General features: G+C 40.4%; 1 protein-coding gene across 10 annotated transcripts in view; it reads left to right on the forward strand.

Annotated features, from left to right (window-relative positions):
* Positions 1 to 23,373, forward strand: part of LOC148510717 (protocadherin-11 X-linked-like) — a 1,446,380-nt gene that overhangs the window by 249,873 nt on the left and 1,173,134 nt on the right. The window contains exons 4-5 of one of the 10 annotated variants that reach the window (XM_088442491.1): positions 1,652 to 1,741; positions 3,501 to 4,243. The exons of the other annotated variants lie outside the window; for them this stretch is intronic. Coding sequence (XP_088298617.1) covers positions 1,652 to 1,723 — 72 coding nt within the window. The 3' untranslated portion in view covers positions 1,724 to 1,741; positions 3,501 to 4,243. Of the gene's footprint in view, positions 1 to 1,651; positions 1,742 to 3,500; positions 4,244 to 23,373 lie in introns of those variants that run through there. 10 annotated transcript variants of the gene reach the window in all.

Genomic DNA, 23,373 nt, shown 5'->3' on the forward strand with positions numbered 1-23,373 from the left:
TTACCCGCCACCAGTTCTACCTCTCTGAGCTTAAGGAGCCGAGTCTAGATACAGATGAATTTTGCTGTATAATGTAAATACGTATAAACCGTGTTTGGGTTACGTTCAACTCTAAACCAGTCACTAACAAACAGTGAAACTAGGACACAAACACACACTAAAGGCGCACAGTACCGCACATTGGGCCTGATTCATCCAGAATCGCAACTGCGATTACGCACGCAAACGGGCGATTGCTGCTTTCTGCTTATGCATCGCAGTGCATGAATTAGCCACTGCGATCGGGACGGCGATAGCAATGACTACGCAATGACTACGCAGACCCATCGCAGAGTGATTGACAGGAAGTACCGTTTGTGGGAGGTGACGGGGGGGTGGTCGGTGAAATGCAGGCGTGCCAGTGCGTTTGAATGCCGTTGCATGGGCATGCATAAATTATCCACTGCAATGCCATACGCAGCCTGAGTACTCATAGCGTGCAACGAGGTTAGCAATTTCTGAGTAAGGCCAGACCTTGTGCAAGTGTGCGCGAGGCTGCGATGTTACTCGATGTTACCGATGGTTTTGCAGTCTTGCTAAACATTTCGGATGTGTGTAAGGTAAGGTGGGCGTCCTTATGTAGTGCTGCGATGGCAATGGATTAGCATATCATCGCAGTGAGACTTTGTGCGTAATCGCTATTGCATTCGCAGTTGCGATCTGTGGTGAATTGGGCCCATTATAAGGATGATAATACCAAATCTGACTTTCAGGTGCAGATAAGAGCCAGAAAATCATCCTAAAGCAGCTGCGGTTATCACAGTAGCGAATGCCCTTTTATGTTTAAGTTATGTTACAAAGTCTCGGATCTGAGATTCTGTATAGGAAATGTAAAACAAAAGTGGACAGTTAATGTACTTATCTCCTGTTCAGCTGTAATGAGTCTCTCTGATGTGTAAAGCTACAGATAGATCATACAGATATTTTACGAAGCATCTTTTGTCTTCGTTTGATACATCTGAATAGAAGTGTTATGTATTCCAAAACGCACGTTTTACAGGCTGATTCCCTATCACCAAAAAACAAAGATATTCAAAGATAAAAAAAATCACGTTGAAGTTAGAAAGTTCATCTGTTATATTGGTTCAATGACAATTTAGACTAAATATGACACTCATTCCTATTCCTACTGTATTCTACGAATGCACATAAGCATACAGGTATAATATGAGCTAATTTAACCTCTTCCTAAAAAATATAGGTGATAAGAGTCAACAAAATATTCACTGACGTATACTGAATATATAAGATTACTTTACATGGAACTCTGAGGGGACCTCTAATATCTTTGTTGTGTAATAATATTTGATAGGGTATGAACAATGTTTAGAATTATATATATATATCTTACTGGGTCTGGGCCAACTAGCCACAGCTTTGTAGCTTGCATTCAGTGTTCGCTGTTTAATAATAATGATAATAATATGTAAAGGTGCCATATACTGTAGTAGCTGATGTCAATCAATCAGTAGCATTGATCAGTGAAAGTTGCACAATGTCTGGTTGCTTTGGATTAAGGTGCAGTTACATTTTTTTTGCAGTAAGTCAATAACCCCCAAGTATGCATTTTGTCTGAACTACACTTCACCTTCATCTCTTCCCTTTGTTTCAGCCCCTTCGCTTTCACTGGATACTTGATAATGCTGCATCAGTTAATGTTGGGCAGACAACAGCAGTGTCCTGATCACTGTTTGCTGTCTTGGTGAGTGCTCCATACTATAAGCCTTTTACAACGTCATTTTTCCTCCGAGAGATCTGTCGCCCAGTATAGTTTCTGATTATACACAACTGCTTCATAACATGATATTTCCCTAGGGCCCAGTAAGTCATGCACTTCTGTTCTCTTAGATGGGTATAAATTACTTTGTAGTAGAGAAGTTATTTATGTCTAAGATCAGCCAGATCACTTCCGGCATTATTAGATCCTAATGGTGCGCTTGGAAGATGAGGACAAACACGGATCAATAGCGCTAATCCTTCCAGCTGTATTTTACGCCCGGACTGATAATAACTTTTTGATTTCGATAGGATCATTAGCTGGCGTCACGGCCATTTATGCCCCACACGCCGTGATAATGGCCAGTTGCCCAACATGCGCTGTGAAACTCCAACGTGTGAAGTCACCACTGATAATTAATAACCTAGTGTTTGCATAGAGCTGGGTCATTATAATTGTAACCCTTTCTGCCCAATTATTGAATAGATATTTTCAAATCAAGGTAAATTTGTAGTAGTTAGCCTAACTTTGTGGCTTTTACATTGACAATGGTTACTTTATTTTGAAGAAGCCTTTTATTCCAAGATAATTAACTTTTTTAACTTCATATCATTACTATTAGGACAGTAAAAACCAAAAGTAAACTAATATAAGACAGACTTTTTAAGATCATAATCACTTCACTGTAAAGACCGTGGTTGTTGTACCCCTGGCTTCAAACAATGTAGTCTTTGCGCTGTTAACTCCATTAGTATTAACTGTGTTGTCTTTGGCCAACTGACTCTGGTAGTTATAACCATATAGTCTTTGTTCAATGGACTCTGGTAGTAATAACCATCCTACTTACTTAGTTATACCCCTTTTCCACCAAAAACCCAGATCTGACCCTGGTTTTCAAACACCGTTCCAACCCGCGTCAGAGCTGGGTCAGACCCCGTTTACACTGCACTATGGACCCGGGTTGTCCCCGGTTGGCCCTGTTTACACTGAACCCAGGTCTGTCCTGCAAAACCTATATAGGTAATTAGAAATGGCCTTTTTTAGGCTCACAAAGATGAGGTCTTAAATGAGTGGGTAGTGACTGCTCACTGAAGCTCCAATCAGCAGCTTTTTGCGTGACCCAGGTCAGATAACCCAGGTCACGCCATTTACACCACACTGATACCCGGGTCCTTTACGGGTTCTACCCTGGTGACCACCAGGGTCGAATTCCAGGGTCACTCGTCCCGGGTAATTTTTTTAAAGGCCCCTTTTACACCAAGCCGTTACCTGGCTGGACCCGGAACTAACCCGGGTTATTTGAGCAGTGGAAATAGGGTATAAGTAATAACTGTGTACTTTTTTGTCAACTGACCCAGATAGTAATGACCATATAGATATTAATGAGTTGACATGGATAGTAATGGCCCATTTAGTATAGTGTAGTCTTTGGTGAGTTGGTTTGGGTGGTAATGAACATTTTTAGTCTTTCAGTTGACTTGGGTAGTAATAATCATGTAGTCTTTGGTAAGTTAATGTGGGCAGTAAAGACCATGTAGTCTTTGGTAAATTGACTTGGGTAGTAATGACCATGTAAGGTTTGGGCTGACTTAGATAGTAATGACCATGTAGTCTTTGATGAGTTGACTTGGGTAGTAATGACCATGTAGTCTTTGTTGAGTTGACTTGGGTAGAAATGACTGTGTAGTGTTTGGTGAAATGGTTCAGGAAGAGCTTTTTCTCATGCTGTTTCTCTGTTTGCCAGCTCTGAGAACGTCACCGCATCTGAGGTCATGTACTGAGGTCGTTTGCATACACAATGATGTTTAACCAGCAAACATGGAATTATGGAAACAGCACGAGAAAAACCCTTTCTACTGTCTCTGATTGGTGAAGACTTTAATTTGGATGTCGAGACGAACCATTCCAGCAACTCTACAGGAAGGTATCCAGGGCAAGACGTCTTCTATTTTTCACTTCCTTCGAGGACAACAAACTTTGTGTCATACAATAGTCATCGAAACCAAGGTAGAAATACAAAACGGACATTTCACCGTCACTCACTTTGAGGGGCGGTTATAAATAAAATAGTGAATTGTTTTCAAATATTGCTTGTAAAAAAAATATATCTTTTTTGCTTCATGGCTTTTACTTTTTATTTATTTCTATTTATATAATCTGGTTGTTAATAAATATTGAATTAGGGAGCAATAAAATATATGCATAAATGTACAAAAAAGAAAGAATGTGATGTTCTTTATACACAACATTTTTAAAGATCTGTTTAAAATAATGTATATTTAATAGCTGTGTGTGTAATTTAACAGATTGCTAATTTGCTGCCATTTCCGTTAGTTTCCTTTATAGAGATAAAAAAAAAAAAAAACTAGAGGTTACGCGACAAGAGATACGGATTTGTAAAGTTTTCTTTAAAAAAAAAAAATCCTGTTTTTCCTTTTCTAATCCATAAGAGTATTTGAAGAAAAATACACATATATTGCTCAATAAAGTGACAGAATTTTTCTAATGAAATGTCCTATTTCTGCAATATTACATTAATCGGTGCACACATTCATTACACTGTATGTCGGTTCTCGAAAAGAAACGTTTGCCAATATCGGGGTGAGGATGACAGCACAAGAATAACGTCACAGTAGAGCTGGAGGTATATTTACTAAAGTTCAGGTTTTTCGAAGTGGAGATGTTACCCATAGCAACCAATCAGATTCTGCTTATCATTTATCTAGCACCTTCAAGCAGATAATAGCTATAATCTGATTGGTTGCTATGGGAAACATCTCCACTTCTCAAAACCACGTCCTTTAGTAACTATACCCCCTGGATTCAAGTGCAAGACAAAAATCTTTAACTCATGTAATAGTTGTTAGCCAGGTAACATTAGCCAGGGCAGAGCATCTCTTCACCATTGTAAACATTGTATATACAATACCCAGCACAATAAATAGTTATTAGAACCATATTTGTTACGTTTTTTGGCAACATGGGCAAGAACTTTACATCCACGGAGATACTATCATATTGTAACTTAAATGACCAGTTCTGCTCACTCTGTATTATATAGTAATTAGATATGTGGTTCTCAATCCAGTGTAGGACAACAAGTGCCAGCCTGTCCTACCATGCTCACCTGGCAAAAACACAGGTTTCCTAATCCTGCCGCAATATAGTACAAAAATAAATAAAAAAAAAAGTTGGGCTACTCTGGAGAACGGATAAATGTATTAGGAGGAGGATAGGACACACACAAAACTTTGCAGCATATAACATACTGTATACTAATTATTCAAATAAAAAGTACAAATGGAGACACATGTACAGAAAATAGGATGCCAGTGATGTAAGGTCGAGAGAATTGTGCATTACCTAAATAATGCTCCGGCAGGCGGTGTTTAGGCTTGTTACTCTATGGCATGAACACCTGGGGGTAGATTTACTAACGCTTCTAAAACAGACAAGTGGTGATGTTGCCCATAGCAACCAGATTTTATACTAGCTGTCATTTCACTATAGCATTCTAGGAAATGATAGGCATAATCTGATTGGTTGCTATGGGCAAATGCGACACTTGATTGTTTAAGAAGTTTTAGTAGATCTATCCCCTACTGAGTTTCGGCTGCACCTACTGCAAGGTGCTGTGGTCCGTGATGTTCTGACTTCTGATCTGTGCATCCTGACTTTTAAGGAGGGACTGAGCGGTTGTTTTGGCCATTGAACACGTGCTCAGTACTTCAAAAATTTGAGAAATACGTCAAAATTGGCGACGAGATGATGAGATTTTATCACCCGCTGAATACACATTCCCTGAGCTCCTGATGCATTCAGTAAGAATACGCGCGAATCAAGAGCGCATCACATATGTGTATGTTCTGTTCTCACATGTCGGCTGAGTGAACAGGACTCAATTTATCTAATCAAATGGAGTCCTGAACTGCACGCTTCCCTTCATATGGGGCCACATGTGACCATCCAGACGCCCAGCCCGCCCGGACGCATGAAGGGAATCATTACCTGGTACCTTTCCAGCAGGAAATGGGTATTATTTATGTGCTGCATGGTAAAAAAACCAAAAAAACAACAAACAACAGTGAAATAACAAACATGTTCTCGTAGCGACTGGTCCTCAATTCATTTAAATCAATGTAGATTTGTCAGCGGGTCCAGGAGAAGAGGACGCCAAAGAACTCGTTTGCTGGACACAATAAAGGCTGACACGAACATGCCCATAAATGACCTGAAGGAAGCGGTCAGAGAAAGAGAAGCGTGGCGTTCACTGATCTATAAAGTGTCCGAAAGTCGATAGCGACTAAACGGATAATCACCATCAGTTCAAGGCGCGTAAATAGTGCAGGATGTTATGGCTAATTCAAAATTCATATGCAGTGATATTCTATCTGTACAGTACCACGTCTATCTATCTATCTATCTATCTATCTATCTATCTATCTATCTATCTATCTATCTATCTATCTATCTATCTATCTGTCTATCTACTGTATCTATCTATCTATCTATCTATCTATCTATCTATCTATCTATCTATCTATCTATCTATCTATCTATCTATCATCTAACTCATATCTATCTATCTATCTATCTATCTATCATCTAACTCATATCTATCTATCTCATATCTATCTATCTATCTATCTATCTATCTATCTATCTATCTGTATCATATCTATCTATCTATCTATCTAATATATATCTATATATCTCATTTCTATCTATATATCTATCTATCTCATATCTATCTATCTATATATCTATCTCATATCTATCTATATATCTATCTCATATCTATCTATCCATCTATCTATCTCATATCTATCTCATTTTCTATCTGTCTATCTCATATCTATCTCATTTTCTATCTTTCTATCTCATATCTATCTCATTTTCTATCTTTCTATCTCATATCTATCTCATTTTCTATCTGTCTATCTCATATCTATCTATCTATCTATCTATCTATCTATCTATCTATCATCTATCTCTCTATCAGTCTATCTCATATCTATCATCTACCTATCTCATATCTACTGTATCTCATATCTACTGTATCTCATATCTATCTATCTATCTATCTATCTATCTATCTATCTATCTATCTATCTATTTGACTGTCTGTTATCTATCATATCTAGAAATGAGCAAAATGTAAAAAAAATGTTCAGTGGAAAATTCATGTTGTTCTTCATTTGTCCAAAAGTTGTTGCACCACACAGCGGAATGAATTGCCCACCATCATGCCTGTTAAACTCCACTAAATTCAGATGTACAAATAGGGTGCAGAATGGAGAAGTGGGGCTTAAAGATTGTTTCACATGAACTTCTGAGAAATGTTCTGTTCTGCCGCAATCCTCAATTTGGGCGCAGTTACGCTCACACCCATCTGTCCATCTATAAATCTCAAACACAAAAACAGGGGCTGTGAATTGCATCAAGGACCAGGGAGACCTGTACTGTGGTTTCAATTAAACCAAAAATAAAAAGTTAAAAAGAGAATTATCCCAGAGGCTATTTTTGAATCCCGTTTAATGAAACCCCCTGAGCTATCTCTAGCAGTGAAAAGTGCGAAGTGCTGTTAATATTGTTAGTACCTAAGCTCACTTTTTAATGCATATTTGTAATGTTGGTTCACCAGTACCCTGTACCATCATTCTGTATCCGCGTACAGGGTAGAGTTCAGAACACTGGGTGGTATTCTGTGTGGAGCACTCACCAGGATTGCTAAAAGAAAAAGATAATAATTTCTAAGTCACTGTCTCGTTATAGATTTATTTCCTTACTTACGGCTGAAATGGGGTTTCGGAGCTGAATCAGTGCTCGCCCTGGTGCGTGATAGCATCAGGAAATTGACAATAATCATTTTGATGGCGCAGTAACCAGCATAAGGAAAGACACAGCTTGAACTTCATAAGTCAATTTCATTGTTAAATAACAGACTGTAAAACTTGATTTTGGAGTTGGTGAATCAGGTGCATATGACCTTTACATAACAGCACGGAGAAGCGTTTGCGCAGTGACTTTTCTAAACGGGTTGGTGCGCAAGAAGAGACACCGCAATTCCTACTGGCCTAATGAATCGTATAGATCTAATTTTAATTCCAGATAGCGTTACATGAGCATACTGAAACAATAAATGACTTCAAAGAGCTGTTTATGACAGTAATTCAAATAAGGAAAATCTGATTTAAATTTCAGTACAAAGTGTGAAAATAATTTAATGCATTTACATAAACAAAAAATGACCATGAAATAGTCCGGAAATATAATAGCTAATCGACTCCCAGACATAAATAAATAAATATGCATAGGTTTTATTCATTTTGTTGCAGTTCATACATTATTAATTTAGAAATACATCAAACTTGAGATACTAATCAAGTATCAAGCATGTAATATAAAGGAACTGCTGACAGGGGCACAAAGAATGGGTTTATACAAAGCACATACACACAGTTGCATATAGGGCCGGATCATGAGTTGGACGATATCCACGCAAACGGCCGATGCTTATTAGACTGTGCATGCATCTGATTCACACCGTGCATGAGTCCTGATTCTGTGCATACAGAGTCGCAGTGCAGATTTGGACGCACGTTAGCAGAACTGTACGGGGGCATTCCTGGACGCTGACTGAGAGGTAACACGGAGATGGTTAAAAATACATATGGAAATATTGTGACTTATGGGAGAGTCCGAAGGTGCGTTGCTGAAAGCACTTGCGTACATACTGTAAATGCTCACCCGCTCATTCAGGAGCCCATACTCAGACAGCGTATAGGCAGGTGGAGGTCTCGATGGTGCATCTAAAGATGCACCAAGTGGTGTTTCAATGTCTATGGAGGCTGACAGTTGGTATTTCAGTCCTTGCACATGGGATGTGCATTAACATACTCCTCACTCCTTTTGCTGCAGACACGACTGCTGCAAAAGGAGCGAGGATTCTTCTCTATCTAGTGCCAGGTATGATATATTTTGGGTACCGGATGATATTTTGTTGAATGTGTTCCTATTTTAGCTATTTGGATTTAGTTTTGTTATAAATGTATTTTTCATGCCATATTTGTTCTACAAAAGCCAACTGCAAAGTTAATACAATTTCTTTATGAAATCACTATGAGGCTTATTAAATAAGGGAACGGAGATAAATGCTGACATGTTTATCCTGGCTCTGAGCAGATAGCACAATTCAGCAACAATATTGTAGGACGTATCCAGTGCTCAGCGGTTCCTTCGGGACGTATCCAGTGCTCAGCGGTTCCTTCGGGACGTATCCAGTGCTCAGTGGTTCCTTCGGGACGTATCCAGTGCTCAGCGGTTCCTTCGGGACGTATCCAGTGCTCAGTGCTTCACTGGCCACAATGTTTAATGTGTCAAAGTTGCAACTATTTTGCCAATACTGTATTTGTAAAGAAAGGTGTTCATAAAAGTTTAGTCTTCACACAATTTACAAGTATTTGCAACTCATAGGTGCAGAACTGACAGTTTGGACCCAGGTAGCTCATTACACAGCCTTGATACATTTCCCTGAATGTCTTCCCAATTAAAAATTATTGATGAGATTTGACATTCTCAACATGTTCAAAAATGAAATGTACAAATTGGAGTGCTCCAGCTTTTCATGTGCCTACCTCTTGTACTGAGATTGAGCATTTCCACTTCCGATATGAATTATCGGTGGTGTAACATGTTTTAGTGATCTCTTAAAGGCTTTTTAGTACTTAAGAAAACCTTACAAGAAATGACTCAGAACTTCATTTACAAGCAGCTGTGCTTTCATTTTCAGTAAAAGGCCACATCCTTCAGCTTCTGTTCCCAGGTGAGACAGCGCACAGCATGCACGGCTGTCACCCGATGAAGTTCTGCTAAGGAATAGTCCTGGGACAGAAATCCAATCTGCCCATGAATGGATCTATGGGTAGTGGCCATTTTATACCCCCCCACTCCCACCCCTTTACGGGCACGACATGCATCCAAACAGCTGGACTAAGGGCATATTGGGAGGGACTGTAGCTGTAATGGAGTAGGCAGTTGTTGTTTTTTTAGGCACTGTGCATTTCTGACTCCTGGCTCAGGCTGACGGACCATTACTCAAGCAAAACACACAACACAGCAGTGTTGGATAAATGGTCCTCATATGCGGAAGAACCATTGGTTTCTAATGCTGACTGTATGGACATTTCTGCCTGATTACAGGTGGTGTCTTTCTGATATTTGCATTACATTCAGGCGCAATATGGGAAGATTTCTAAAATAATTGTCTGATCAGAAATGATTCTTCAAGGTTTAGAATAAAGACTTTTGCTCTCAAAGGGGGAGATGTATCAATTCCTGGAGACGGACACAGTGGAGAGGTTGCCTAAGGCAACCATTCAGCTGCTAACTGTCACTTTATAAACTGTGCCAGATAAAGGACAGTTAGAAGCTGATTGAATGATTTCGGCAACTTCTCCACTTGGTCCACAGTGGATATTGGAGAATTCTACCATGTGCCGCTATGCACCAAGCTCTGTAAAGCAAAGCTTCCTGGAGCTTGTTCCCCATAGGCAACGCTAACACTTTAGGAGCGGAGTCAGAAGCGGTGTGTAAGCCGAGCCCTCCAAAACTCGAGCAGTCTTCCTATTGGCTGAGCTGAGGAAGTGGTGGAAACCCATTGCAATGAAAAAAAAAATTCAGGTTTGCTATCCACAAGAAAACACAGGTGGGGTTTCTGCTTGCCTGGAAACCCACCTCCCCAGCCCACACTGTGACCACAATAGAAATAGTAATATAATAGAATTTTACTAGTGCTGCATGTTCTTCTCAGTATCACAATTGAAATCAACACCACCTGTGGATCTTTTAACATGTCAGCCAGTAAACTATAAAATACACCTGTGCACCACCTAGGAGATATGGAAAACATGCACTGTTAGGGTTGCATTGCTATAGACCATCAATAGGGTTAATGATTAATAACATATAATACACTATCTAGTGCGTAAGGAGACCAATATGTCCATATATGTCCAGGGCAGTGCTGGGTTTTTCTGCTGCTCTCCCGGACTTGCTCCCATGTTCTGGAATGTTGTACACATCTGAAATAAAACCATTCAGCTCAGGCAGGATGGCCCTACTGCTGCATATAATGGGTTACTGTGATCGCTGGTCCTGTATATGCTGGAATTATGACACACAATACACTATGTATGACACATATAATAGGTTACTGTGATCGCTGGTCCTGTATATGCTGGAATTATGACACACAATACACTATGTATGACACATATAATGGGTTACTGTGATCACTGGTTCTGTATATGCTGGAATTATGACACACAATACACTATGTATGACACATATAATGGGTTACTGTGATCACTGGTCCTGTATATGCTGGGATTATGACACACAATACACTATGTATGACACATATAATGGGTTACTGTGATCACTGGTCCTGTATATGCTGGGATTATGACACACAATACACTATGTATGACACATATAATGGGTTACTGTGATCACTGGTCCTGTATATACTGTAATCATGACACACAATACACTATGTATGACACATATAATGGGTTACTGTGATCACTGGTACTGTATATGCTGGAATTATGACACACAATACACTATGTATGACACATATAATGGTTACTGTGATCACTGGTCCTGTATATGCTGGAATTATGACACACAATACACTATGTATGACACATATAATGGGTTACTGTGATCACTGGTACTGTATATGCTGGAATTATGACACACAATACACTATGTATGACACATATAATGGGTTACTGTGATCACTGGTCCTGTATATGCTGGAATTATGACACACAATACACTATGTATGACACATATAATGGGTTACTGTGATCACTGGTCCTGTATATGCTGGGATTATGGCACACAATACACTATGTATGACACATATAATGGGTTACTGTGATCACTGGTCCTGTATATGCTGGGATTATGACACACAATACACTATGTATGACACATATAATGGGTTACTGTGATCACTGGTCCTGTATATGCTGGAATTATTACACACAATACACTATGTATGACACATATAATAGGTTACTGTGATCACTGGTCCTGTATATACTGTAATCATGACACACAATACACTATGTATGACACATATAATGGGTTACTGTGATCACTGGTCCTGTATATGCTGGAATTATGACACATGATACACTATGTATGACACATATAATGGGTTACTGTGATCATTGGCCCTGTATATGCTGGAATTATTACACACAATACACTATGTATGACACATATAATGGGTTACTGTGATCACTGGTCCTGTATATGCTGGAATTATTACACACAATACACTATGTATGACACATATAATGGGTTACTGTGATCACTGGTCCTGTATATGCTGGGATTATGACACACATTACACTATGTATGACACATATAATAGTTTACTGTGATCACTGGTCCTGTATATGCTGGAATTATGACACATGATACACTATGTATTATGCATATTAAAGCTGGATAAGTGCTAATTATGCCCTCTTCATGGACTGGCCACACTCACTCTAAAATCAAGCATTTAGAAACCATCCCCTAGAAATCCTGCATTTGCCCCGCTCTCACTATACTTCCATCATTTGTTACATCAACTCTGGCTGTCACATTAGTGCTGTCAGACAAATGTGACACATAGGATCTATGTACAGTGTCGGTGTGTAATGTTACAGGGGACATACTTGTTTTTGCCAGGCTACTGTAGGAATGGATAGGACTGAAAAACTCTTCGACCTTTGAATTTCTGTCAGACTGTTCTTGAATAAATCTGGAACTACTCGGAAAATTACCTTTCGTCAATTATTTCTTCAATTCTGTTATTTCTGTCTGCTGTGTTGCTATTTGCTATTCTCCCATATTCTCTGCTATGACACATCGGGGCCTATAGACAACGGTCTCTATATTTTAGCGCAAGTGGCTTTTTCTCTTTAGCTCCCTAGACAGACTGGCTATTTATTACCTTTCTGCGCTGTTACTATGTTTTGTATGATGACTATAAATACATCAGACCTATAGGGACTAAAATAGATCCCCCTGTACAAGAACTTTTTTTTTTATACTGAGAGAAATGTAATGTATGTTCCTGAAAGCTATAGAAAAACTTAACAACACTGTAAACAGTGTAATGACTTTCAGCCGTAAGTGGTCCTCAGAAAAGAATTTTCCGGTAAACCCACATGTTCCAGCATTTGTACTTTATGGATGCCACCGTGAAATTCTGTATCATTAGCTCCAGAGGCGGGTAATGGAAAATGTTATGGGCACCTGTATACTGGACCCTACTGTACTGTAGCCAGGGTGGAAAATGGATATTGCCCTGGACTTTGGTTATTTAAATGCCTGTGCATTACTGTACTCTCTAACATTCTATCAATAATGGAGCAATGGGCTCGTTACATTGCAAATCGCACAGCATAATCAAAGGACGCGGCTGTTGCAGAATGGTACGCTATTTTATTATTTAATCATAAAATGACCTTTGTGCCAGGGAGGAAATTATTTATTTATAATTCAATTTAAACTTACTCCAATCCAGTGTAACGTGGAAGCGAGGTAACATCTATCAGTACATTACCACATTGCATCTAAGCCTCTACTGCAGAAATAGGTAAAGGCGACAGGCCAGCTGCTATGGAACTACAAGTCCCAGCCAATGCTGACAACAGCTGATCTGCCACATGTTTTCCTACAGCTATTTTAACGAAACTCAAGTACACAAATACTAATGTTGACAATTTAAGTTAACATTGGGTTAGACTTGCGTCAGGGATTAAAGACTAGTGTAGTGCAGGCTGCAACTTGTGGTTCTACAGTATCTAGTGCACCAACAGGTGGCCTGTGGCTTATCTGGATACAACGTTTATAAAAGAAACAATAATTTTTAGATTATTAGATGGACAGAAATTTATCAGCTGTTTAATTGTCCTTAGAGATACAGGAGACTGTATTGATTGTTTTGGGGTTTTTTTTGTCTCTTTTTACTGCATTCCTCTATAAAATGACGTGGCATTCCGCAGAGTAGTGAAGGGTATGTCCAAGGTCAAGGACTTCTGGATTCACAACCTATTCAAAGTCATTTTCAGCAGCTCGCCCGAGTCCTGCAGCTTATTTTACTCTGACATCGAAGAATCCCTGAAGAATTCCGCTTGCCATCCTCAGGTTACCTGGAGTTTACGCTCTTAACCTTTCTCCCCACTGATTCCAAGCTGAAAATCAAAGTATCCTGCTGCTCAGATGGGAGCCAGCTCTACCGGCGAAACAGCGAAACAAATCTAAGGCGGCAGATTAGCCGTCATTTTGCAGAGATGGAACAAAGTCATCGGCCTATTGCAGTTCCAGAGTTTATCGCAGCTCTGAGCGAAACTTTTAAGCTACAGACTTTTTTTTTTTTAGCTGACTAGTTTTCGCAGCACGCAGGTGACATGATATAAAGAAGCCAAAATGCTCCGTAATACGGCTAAATCTCAGGCCTGTCCTTTATTACATTTGGGGCGAAATCAAACCTAATTCAATTCTGAAAAGCGTGAAATCTCCATCAGCAATGCGGCCGTTGGGTGATACTCCGGGGTGATGAGTGTGACAGCTGCAATATTTGTTACGAATGATGTATTGTCATATTGTGGGGACGTTTTTCTCTCTGTCAGGTTTTAAACTGCCTATTGTTTATTGTTTGGCTGTTTCATCGGAGCAATCACCTGCAGGCGTTGCAGACTTTCGCCCAGATCAGTGTAGTTAACTAAAATTAAACAATATATCCCCCAAAGCTTCTTCCTTTTTTAAATGTGTGTAGCACAAGGTAATATACAGTACGTGCCAAACATAGATTACTTTATCCCTCTTTGCAAGATATCAGTAAGTTTAGGGAACTGTGGGCCTGATTCAGAGCTGCTCGTAAGCGGCTGCTCGTAAGCGGCCGCTCGTTCGCTCCGAGCGATGTTCGCACAACTGCGCATGTGTATGGGTTATAATGCGCATGCGCCAACCAGTCATTGCGGTCGGAAATCGAGCGCTCGCAAAATAGCGAGTGCCTGCTAATTTGAGTGACAGGATGAGGCGTTTGTGTTTGGTAACAGGGGAAGGTGCTTGAAAACGGGGAGCGGAGATCCGAACGCAGGCGTGCCAAACGGTCAAAATGGGCATTTTACGGGTGTGCATAATTAACAAAGCAGTGTTATCGACCACGTCACTTGGTTGTTTCTTAGCCTGAACTGTTCGCATGATTGCGGTAGGAAAATCCAACCACAAGCACTGCGAGCAGTTCAGACGCCTTTCGATGTACTCGATTAATCAAATAAATAGCGGAGATGATGTAGGATGCGAGCGGCCAGGGGGCGTCTTTACAAAATAGCGAGCGCATGTTGCGTTCGCTCGCTCAGACATAGAGGCGTCAACAGACTGCAACGAGCGAGCGCTCGATTTAAATAGCCGGCCCCTTTTTCTGAACGAGCGAGCGCAAATAGCATCCGGCTCTGAATCAGGCCCTGTGTTTGACATCCCTGTGTTTACTCTAATATTTTAATTTCTCTTTTGACCACATCATGCCCCCAATGAAATATACCCACCCTCCGCCCCACGCTGTTACACTCTATCCTCGGCTCTAAGACATTCTCCGTTAGTTACTGCCATTTGTTGTGAGAAGATTTTCACACATCAGCAAGAGTGACAGGAGCACCTGGGGAGATGTTAAGTGTATTATTATAAATTGGCGTCTGAACCTACTGACATATATAAAATGTATGCATCATTCCATTATTTCTTTTTACACATCAATCCCTTAATAGCCTCTTCCAGCTCAGTGTTTCTCAAATCCAGTCCTCATGGAGCCCTAGCATGTTTTACAGATCGTCTAGCTGGAGCACAGGTGTGCTAATTGGCTAATGAGGCCCATACATTTAGCCGTTATCATGGCAATTCCCAGTTCTGACGCCGATTTAACATGTTTAAAAGAAATCTCTATTCCCCGATCCCCACCCGAAAATGGTCAGAATCGGCAAAACGGCGATTTTTAACATGTTACATTTCCCCCATCCATGCACAGATTGCTGATCATTGTTGGGTCGGATCACCAGAATGGGGGATCGGGTCCTTAGATATATGGGATCTACAGGTGGTATTATTTATTTTTTGAGGATACTGTGATAACACGCACTGTTAGGGCGCCATGAGGAACGAATTTGAGAAACGCTGCCTTAGATAAAGAGAATATAGGGGTCTATTTACTAAGCCTTGGATGTAGATAATGTGAACGGACATAAAGTCCCAATCACTCACCTCCTAACTCATTTTTTAAATGCAGCCAGTGACATGGCAGTTAGGAGCTGATTGGTTGGGAGTTCATCTCCAATTCACTTTATCTCCATCCAAGCTTTAGTAAATAGACCCCATAAAGTGGTGGGTGAAAGAAACGTTTGTGTGTTAGCTCCCTTGCCAAACTTGACGTCTCTCCAGGGAGCATTATTTTTGCTCCCTAGAAGGAAGCAGAGAACTGGAATCACCTACATGCAGGGATATTTTTCAGCTGGAATAAGCAGGAACTAAGGAGCTCAATCAGGCCCGCTCGCTAGATGCGTACGCTCTCACCCAGCGTATGCAAATCCTGCGCACGCCCATCAAGGCAGGCGATCGCAAGGCATTAGCATGCCCACTCTGTCTTGGCGTGCGATCACTTTGTGTATGCAGACGCCCACCAGCCCTTCATAAGACGCACGTCATCTCCTGGAAGTGCATGGAACCATCGGTACATCGGGCACCATCGGATGCGATCGCAGCGCTTGAGGTTGACTATAAACTGTCTCAAGCACTGCGATCACTTCAGTGTGAAATACAACCAGGTGACGTGTACTATGACGCTGCCTGTTAATTATGCCCGCCTCTGAAACTGCATTGAGACGCTCAGGCACGCCTGTGTTCGTACCTCCACTCCCCCGTTTTCATAGACCAGCCCCTGTCACCACCCACAAATGGCTTCCCCTGTCACTTACTCTGCTGGGCAGTCTATGCGCAGCGAGCGAACGCATCCAGATCATTAGCACTGGTTTGCGCACTGCGATGCATACGCATGCGCAGTTTGCAAATACGAGCGAACGCTTCCTATCGAGCGGGTCTCAATCTCCTCAGTTCCGGAACCTCTCAGTAACTATGATGTAATGTCATGGAATTAGCAGACCATTATTCGCTGTGGAATCACCTGCTGCATCACATTCTGGCAAGTCACCCCTGATGATACCTAAGCGTATTCATAGGTTTAAGAACATTTTAATTATTTGTCGCACATGTAACTCTTAATAGCTCAACACGAATATGACTGTTTTTCTTCATCAACACACCATATAAAATACACCTGTATCTAGTTACTATAATCGGATGCATGGGCTTTTGGTTTGGAGAAGTAGCACAACTGAGCACAATGCCAGCTTTGTGTTTAATGTGCAATTCTGACCCACCACCCTGCCATTGACGTAGGTTTTGGGGGTCTCTAGCCAAAACAAAACTCCATCTGCAATGACTTTGATATCTTAAACTGTGGCAAATGCAGGATTTCTAGAGGGGGGGTTCCAAATGCTTGATTTTAGAGTGAGTGTGGCCAGACCATGAAGAGGGTATAATTAGCACTTATCCAGCTTTAATATGTTACATACAAAGTGTATTGTGTGTCATAATTCCAGCATATACAGGACCAGCGATCACAGTAACCATTATATGTGTCATACATAGTGTATTGTGTCATAATTCCAGCATATACAGGACCAGTGATCACAGTAACCCATTATATGTGTCATACATAGTGTATTGTGTGTCATAATTCCAGCATATACAGGACCAGCGATCACAGTAACCCATTATATGTGTCATACATAGTGTATTGTGTGTCATAATTCCAGCATATACAGGACCAGCGATCACAGTAACCCATTATATGTGTCATACATAGTGTATTGTGTGTCATAATTCCAGCATATACAGGACCAGCGATCACAGTAACCCATTATATGTGTCATACATAGTGTATTATGTGTCATAATTCCAGCATATACAGGACCAGCGATCACAGTAACCCATTATATGTGTCATACATAGTGTATTGTGTGTCATAATTCCAGCATATACAGGACCAGCGATCACAGTAACCCATTATATGTGTCATACATAGTGTATTGTGTGTCATAATTCCAGCATATACAGGACCAGCGATCACAGTAACCCATTATATGTGTCATGCATAGTGTATTGTGTGTCATAATTCCAGCATATACAGGACCAGCGATCACAGTAACCCATTATATGTGTCATACATAGTGTATTGTGTGTCATAATTCCAGCATATACAGGACCAGCGATCACAGTAACCCATTATATGTGTCATGCATAGTGTATTGTGTGTCATAATTCCAGCATATACAGGACCAGCGATCACAGTAACCCATTATATGTGTCATACATAGTGTATTGTGTGTCATAATTCCAGCATATATAGGACCAGTGATCACAGTAAGCCATTAGATGCGGCAGTAGGTCCATCCTGTCTGAGCAGAATGTTTTTCTTCAGATGTCGGCATCATTCCAGAGCTTTGGAGCAAGTCCGGGAGTCAGGGGGAGCAGCAGAAGAACCTAGCACTGCCCTGGACATAGTTATGTACATAGTGGTCTCCTTATGTACTGGATAGTGTATTATTATACAGTATTAATAATTAACCCTATTGATGGTCTATAGCAGTGCACCCCTACAGTGCATGTTTTCCATATCTCCTAGTTGGTGCACAGGTTATTTATTACTAGCTGACACATTTGCAAAATTCCACAGGTGGTGCTAATCATTCCATATGTGATACTGAGAAGAACATGTAGCACTAGTAACATTGTATTATATTACCATTTATATTGTGGTCATGGTGTGTGCTGGGGAGGGGGGTTTCCAGGCAGACGGAAACCCCCCTTGCGTTTGCCTATGTTAAATGCACAGAGATCCATACAGAACACACATCAAAAACCCCAGCATCTACTAACATGCTCTATACTGCTCGTTCCCTAATGTCCGTAACTGTGACCTATAGAAGTTTTCCACTATGAACGGAGCAGGTGAATGACGAAAGTGGAAACTGCTCAAATCAATCAGCATGAAAGAGAGGGGTCATACTAAACAAAAAAACAGAAAGGTCGGTGTCCTCCAGATGTCCCCAAGCACACTAAATTGTACCTGCAACAATACTATATGGTAATAGAAATTCAGAGATATTTGTTGCATGCATTTGCAAATACATGGTGAGCCACCTGGCCAACTTCACGGCTTCTCTGATACTGGTGGTCCCTACACTGCATAATAACAGAACCTACTCTGGGCCATGTAATTGTCTATTGTAAGGCCTCATGGTAAATTCATATACAGAAATACATCCAAATTGAGAGCCAGCTTACCTGGGAGTCACCCCTGGGACCTCCAATTAGCACTATAAGAACCAGCATGCCCTCCAAATGCTGGTTCCATTTATGCCTCTCAAAACTTGCTAATGCATGCAACAAATATCCCTGAATTTCTATTACCATATAGATTTGGAGCACAGTATGTTGCCTGGAAATTCAGACAAGTGATGACACCTGGGACTTTTGCGTTGGTAAATTCATCAAACGCACGTAACATGTGGACCATCCCTACAGCTTATAAATCGCATTGGAAGATGCTGAGTTGAAAAAAAAATATCTTTATAATTCACAGCGTCTGGTGTTATTATCCTGAATGTCCTGAAGGTGTTAATGTACCAAAAGAGACTAAAATATTTTTTATTGACTTTAAATTGAAGTAAACCTGTAAGATGTTAGTAACAAAGTAAATACTATATTGTAAATGTGTCTATATAATAAATTTTTAGGTTATTTTTGTTTAGTTATTATTTCATTCAGTTTGACACTTTGTAATTGTTTTAAACCCCCCCTCCGGTTCCCGTCCCCCACCGCCCCAGTGATATAAATGGCTTATTCTTTTGGTATAATTTGTAGTCTATTTTTAACAATGAATAGCGTTTTAAATATATATGTTTTGTTTTCAAGTGAAACCAGAGGGAGAAAAAATGAGTCTCATTGTTTCATTTACTGGCCCTGCTGCCCAGTTCAATTTTACCCATTGTCTTATAGATTGTATGTGACGCTATTTAGTTCTAGCAATGCCATCTTGAGATGTGGTGTCACTCGAAGACAAAGCCCAACTGATAATAACTGGATAAGGCATTAAAATGCGATTTAGTGATCTGAAGACGGACTTTGAAGCTAGTTATCGGCCTCTGTAATAAATGGTAATATATTGCCTCTTTCTGCTAACCCAGTGATGCACCTTGACAGAGATTAATTCGCCAGGCTACTTCTCTGGATGCACAGAGTGTCTCCTGAGAGGGGAATAAAAATAGGTCTGTATTCGTATGTAAACCTTTATTTTACATCACTGCTAGAAGTAATATACAAGTTGCCCAGTTAATCTCCAAAATATACTGGAAAACACCTACCGGATATTTCGTTTTCTGAGAGATCAAGAGAAATTGGTGTCATATCTGGGAAAGTGTAAAATGAGAGAAGGATGAAAATTTTAAATCAGGGGAAAAAAAAAACACAACAAAAAGATTTGACGCATTGCGTTACTTAGCGACACAGTTTGCCGAAGGTTGAATTTCTAAACGTAGTGAATTTTCCATGAAAAAAACAAAACATCTGGACAGTCAAATTAAAAAGAATGTTACAAAAATTCCTTACTTAAGTAAATGTATCGAGTCCAGAAATTCCCTACGGTATGTTTAATGTTTTTGTAACATTTGTATCACTGATATATAATCTTCTGTACTGAACACTAGAAGCCCCGTGTTCTTATGTTCTGGACTCACAGCGTGAAGTTTAAGTGACAGGATCTGAGATGAAAACAATTGTCCTACATGTGAGATATAAGACAATGGGGGAGATGTATCAAGCTTTGGAGAGAGATAAAGTACCAACCAATCAGCTCCTGTCAGTTTACAGACTGTGTTTGAAAAATGACAGTTAGGAGCTGATAAGTTGGTACTTTATCTCCCTCCATTTTTCTCTCTCTCCAATGCTTGATACATCTCCCCCAATATGTTACACGCCTCTACAGTAAAAACAAGGTGCTTTTATTTACATTGTAAAATTATTGCTGAATAGACCCCTTAATGTTTGTCCAGTATGTTTGTGATTGGCCTTTGTAATGTTCATGTGTTGGTAGCATCCTAACATGAACTTCTATTAAAACACAAATCAAAAGATAACATGTTCTCATCACCATTTAACAGATACAGAATTAAGGGCCTGATTCAGAGCCGGACGCAATTAGCGCTCGCTCGTCCAGAAAATAGGGGTGGCTATTCAAATGAACCGTTCGCTGTTTGCGGTCTGTTGACGCCTCTAGGTCTGAACGAGCGAACAAAACTTGCGGTCGTTTTTTGGGAAACTACGCCCCCTGGCCGCTCGCATCCTACGTCATGTCCACTATTTATTAGATTAATCGAGTACATCAACCAGGGTATGAACTGCTCGCTATTCTTGTGGTCGGTTTTTGCTACCACAATTTTGCGAGCAGTTCTGGCTATAAAATAACCCAGTGACGTGGTCAATGACGCTGCTGTTTTAATTATGCACACCCATAAAACGCCCGTTTTGACCTTTAAGCACGCCTGCGTTCTGATTTCCACTCCCAGTTTTCAAGCACCTTCCCCTGTTACCACCCACATACGCCTCATTCTGTCACTTAAATTATCAGGCATTCGCTATTTTGCGAGCACATGAATTTCGGCCGCACTGACTGGTTCGTGCATGCGTATAACGATCCGTACGCATGCGCAGTTGGGCAAACATCGCTCGGAGCGAACGAACTGCCGCTTACGAGTGGCTCTGAATCAGGCCCTAAGTCCGATACAAGGACCCTTGTAGTTGGTTCTTCTAGCATTTTGGGAAAGACAGACATCTTTAGCGCTAAAATCAGCTTGCGCCCACAGAGTCGTTAGTTCCAGTACCCTCACTTACACTGGGGTTGTTACAATCCCCCATAACGAAGACTTAAACTCGCTACTCTTTGTATTTGTATTAGTAATTACATTTCAGTACGTTGTGTTATACATAACAATCTCTGTCTTTGTTGCCCTATTTTCCTATCAGTAAAGCCTCTGCATTATCACCTTCCCCTGGAACATACTCTTTCAAAATAGATTTTTTTGCATTTTTTTATACCTTTACCAACTCCTCCAATCTCCCATCTTTCCTGTCCCTTCTAAACAAGCTGTATCCTTCTATAATAACTGCCCAGTCAGTCACACCCTGCCACGTTTCAGTCATACTCAGCCTATCATAATCCAGCACTAGTAACATTATCAGTAACCCTATTTTGTGTTGCCCACCCCCAGCATTTGTTGCCCTAAATTTTATATTTTTATGACTTTTATTTTTTATATTGTTTATATTTTTACCTTTAATTCCCCATTCCTCTTCACAAAGCCCTTTCCCTGTCTACTCAATTTCCACCTCCACGCTCTTCACCAGTTCAAAATCTCTTGCAGCCATCAAACCCATCCTACCCACAACTTTTTATCCACTTATTAACCTCGCTAATTTTTTTTTTTTTTAACATTTCTTTTATTCATCAGAGCAATAACACATTACACATCATATATCAATAAATAACAAATAGAACAAAGACCTAATAAAGGCATATGTAGAACAGTAATGCAGTGTATTAATCAGAAAAAAAATTTCAATCAAAAGGTAAGAGCCAAAAATAGCACATTATATCCAGGGCAATCTAAACATGGAAGGTACACCCCCTTGAGCAAAAAAAATTCCAATAAATTAAATAAAAAAATGGGAAAGGGGACACAAAAATAAACAAAGGCCACTTCAGCCTGTAGAATACAAGGAAATGGGTGGATCATCCACCTCCCTAATTTCTTGTTGTCTTCCTGGTGTAACAGGTACAGTAGTACCAATGTTTCAACAAATATTATTTGGGAGATCCTTGACTTAAGTTTACGGTTTAAACCTGCAACAAAAAAATTCTAGGGACATTCCATCTCTTCCTAACCTTATTACTAGTACCAATGTGTACCAAGACCCACGCCGTTCCACCTAATAATCTAATTACTCATACTGTGGTGAACGCCAAGATGTTGGTATGTTTGTGGCAGCGAAATGTTCAGCATTTACTATCCTTGTTTTACCAGCTGGTAACAGGCTAGATAAATGGGAAGGGTTCTACAAATAGCCACAGTTATGTATGTTAGACACTGGTAATACAGATGTGCACTCATTGCTAGCGTCTTTACGCCATACAGCGCAAGACGCTCTGACACGCACATGGTGGGAATCAGTATGTAATGCTGGTGGCTAAATACCCATCGGATCAAATACCAACAGCAGAAGACCGACAGGAGGTAAGTACCCTAACCCTCCCCAACCGTAACCCTCCCTTAGTGGTTCCTAACCCTAACCTCTCCCCATTGGTGCCTAAACCTAACCCCCCCTTCCCTTACCCTAAACCTAACCCCCCTTCCCGTACCCTAAACCTAACCCTC

Source organism: Taudactylus pleione, unplaced genomic scaffold, assembly GCF_031769625.1.
Source record: "Taudactylus pleione unplaced genomic scaffold, aTauple2 ptg000312l, whole genome shotgun sequence".
Classification (NCBI taxonomy): Eukaryota; Metazoa; Chordata; class Amphibia; order Anura; family Myobatrachidae; genus Taudactylus; species Taudactylus pleione.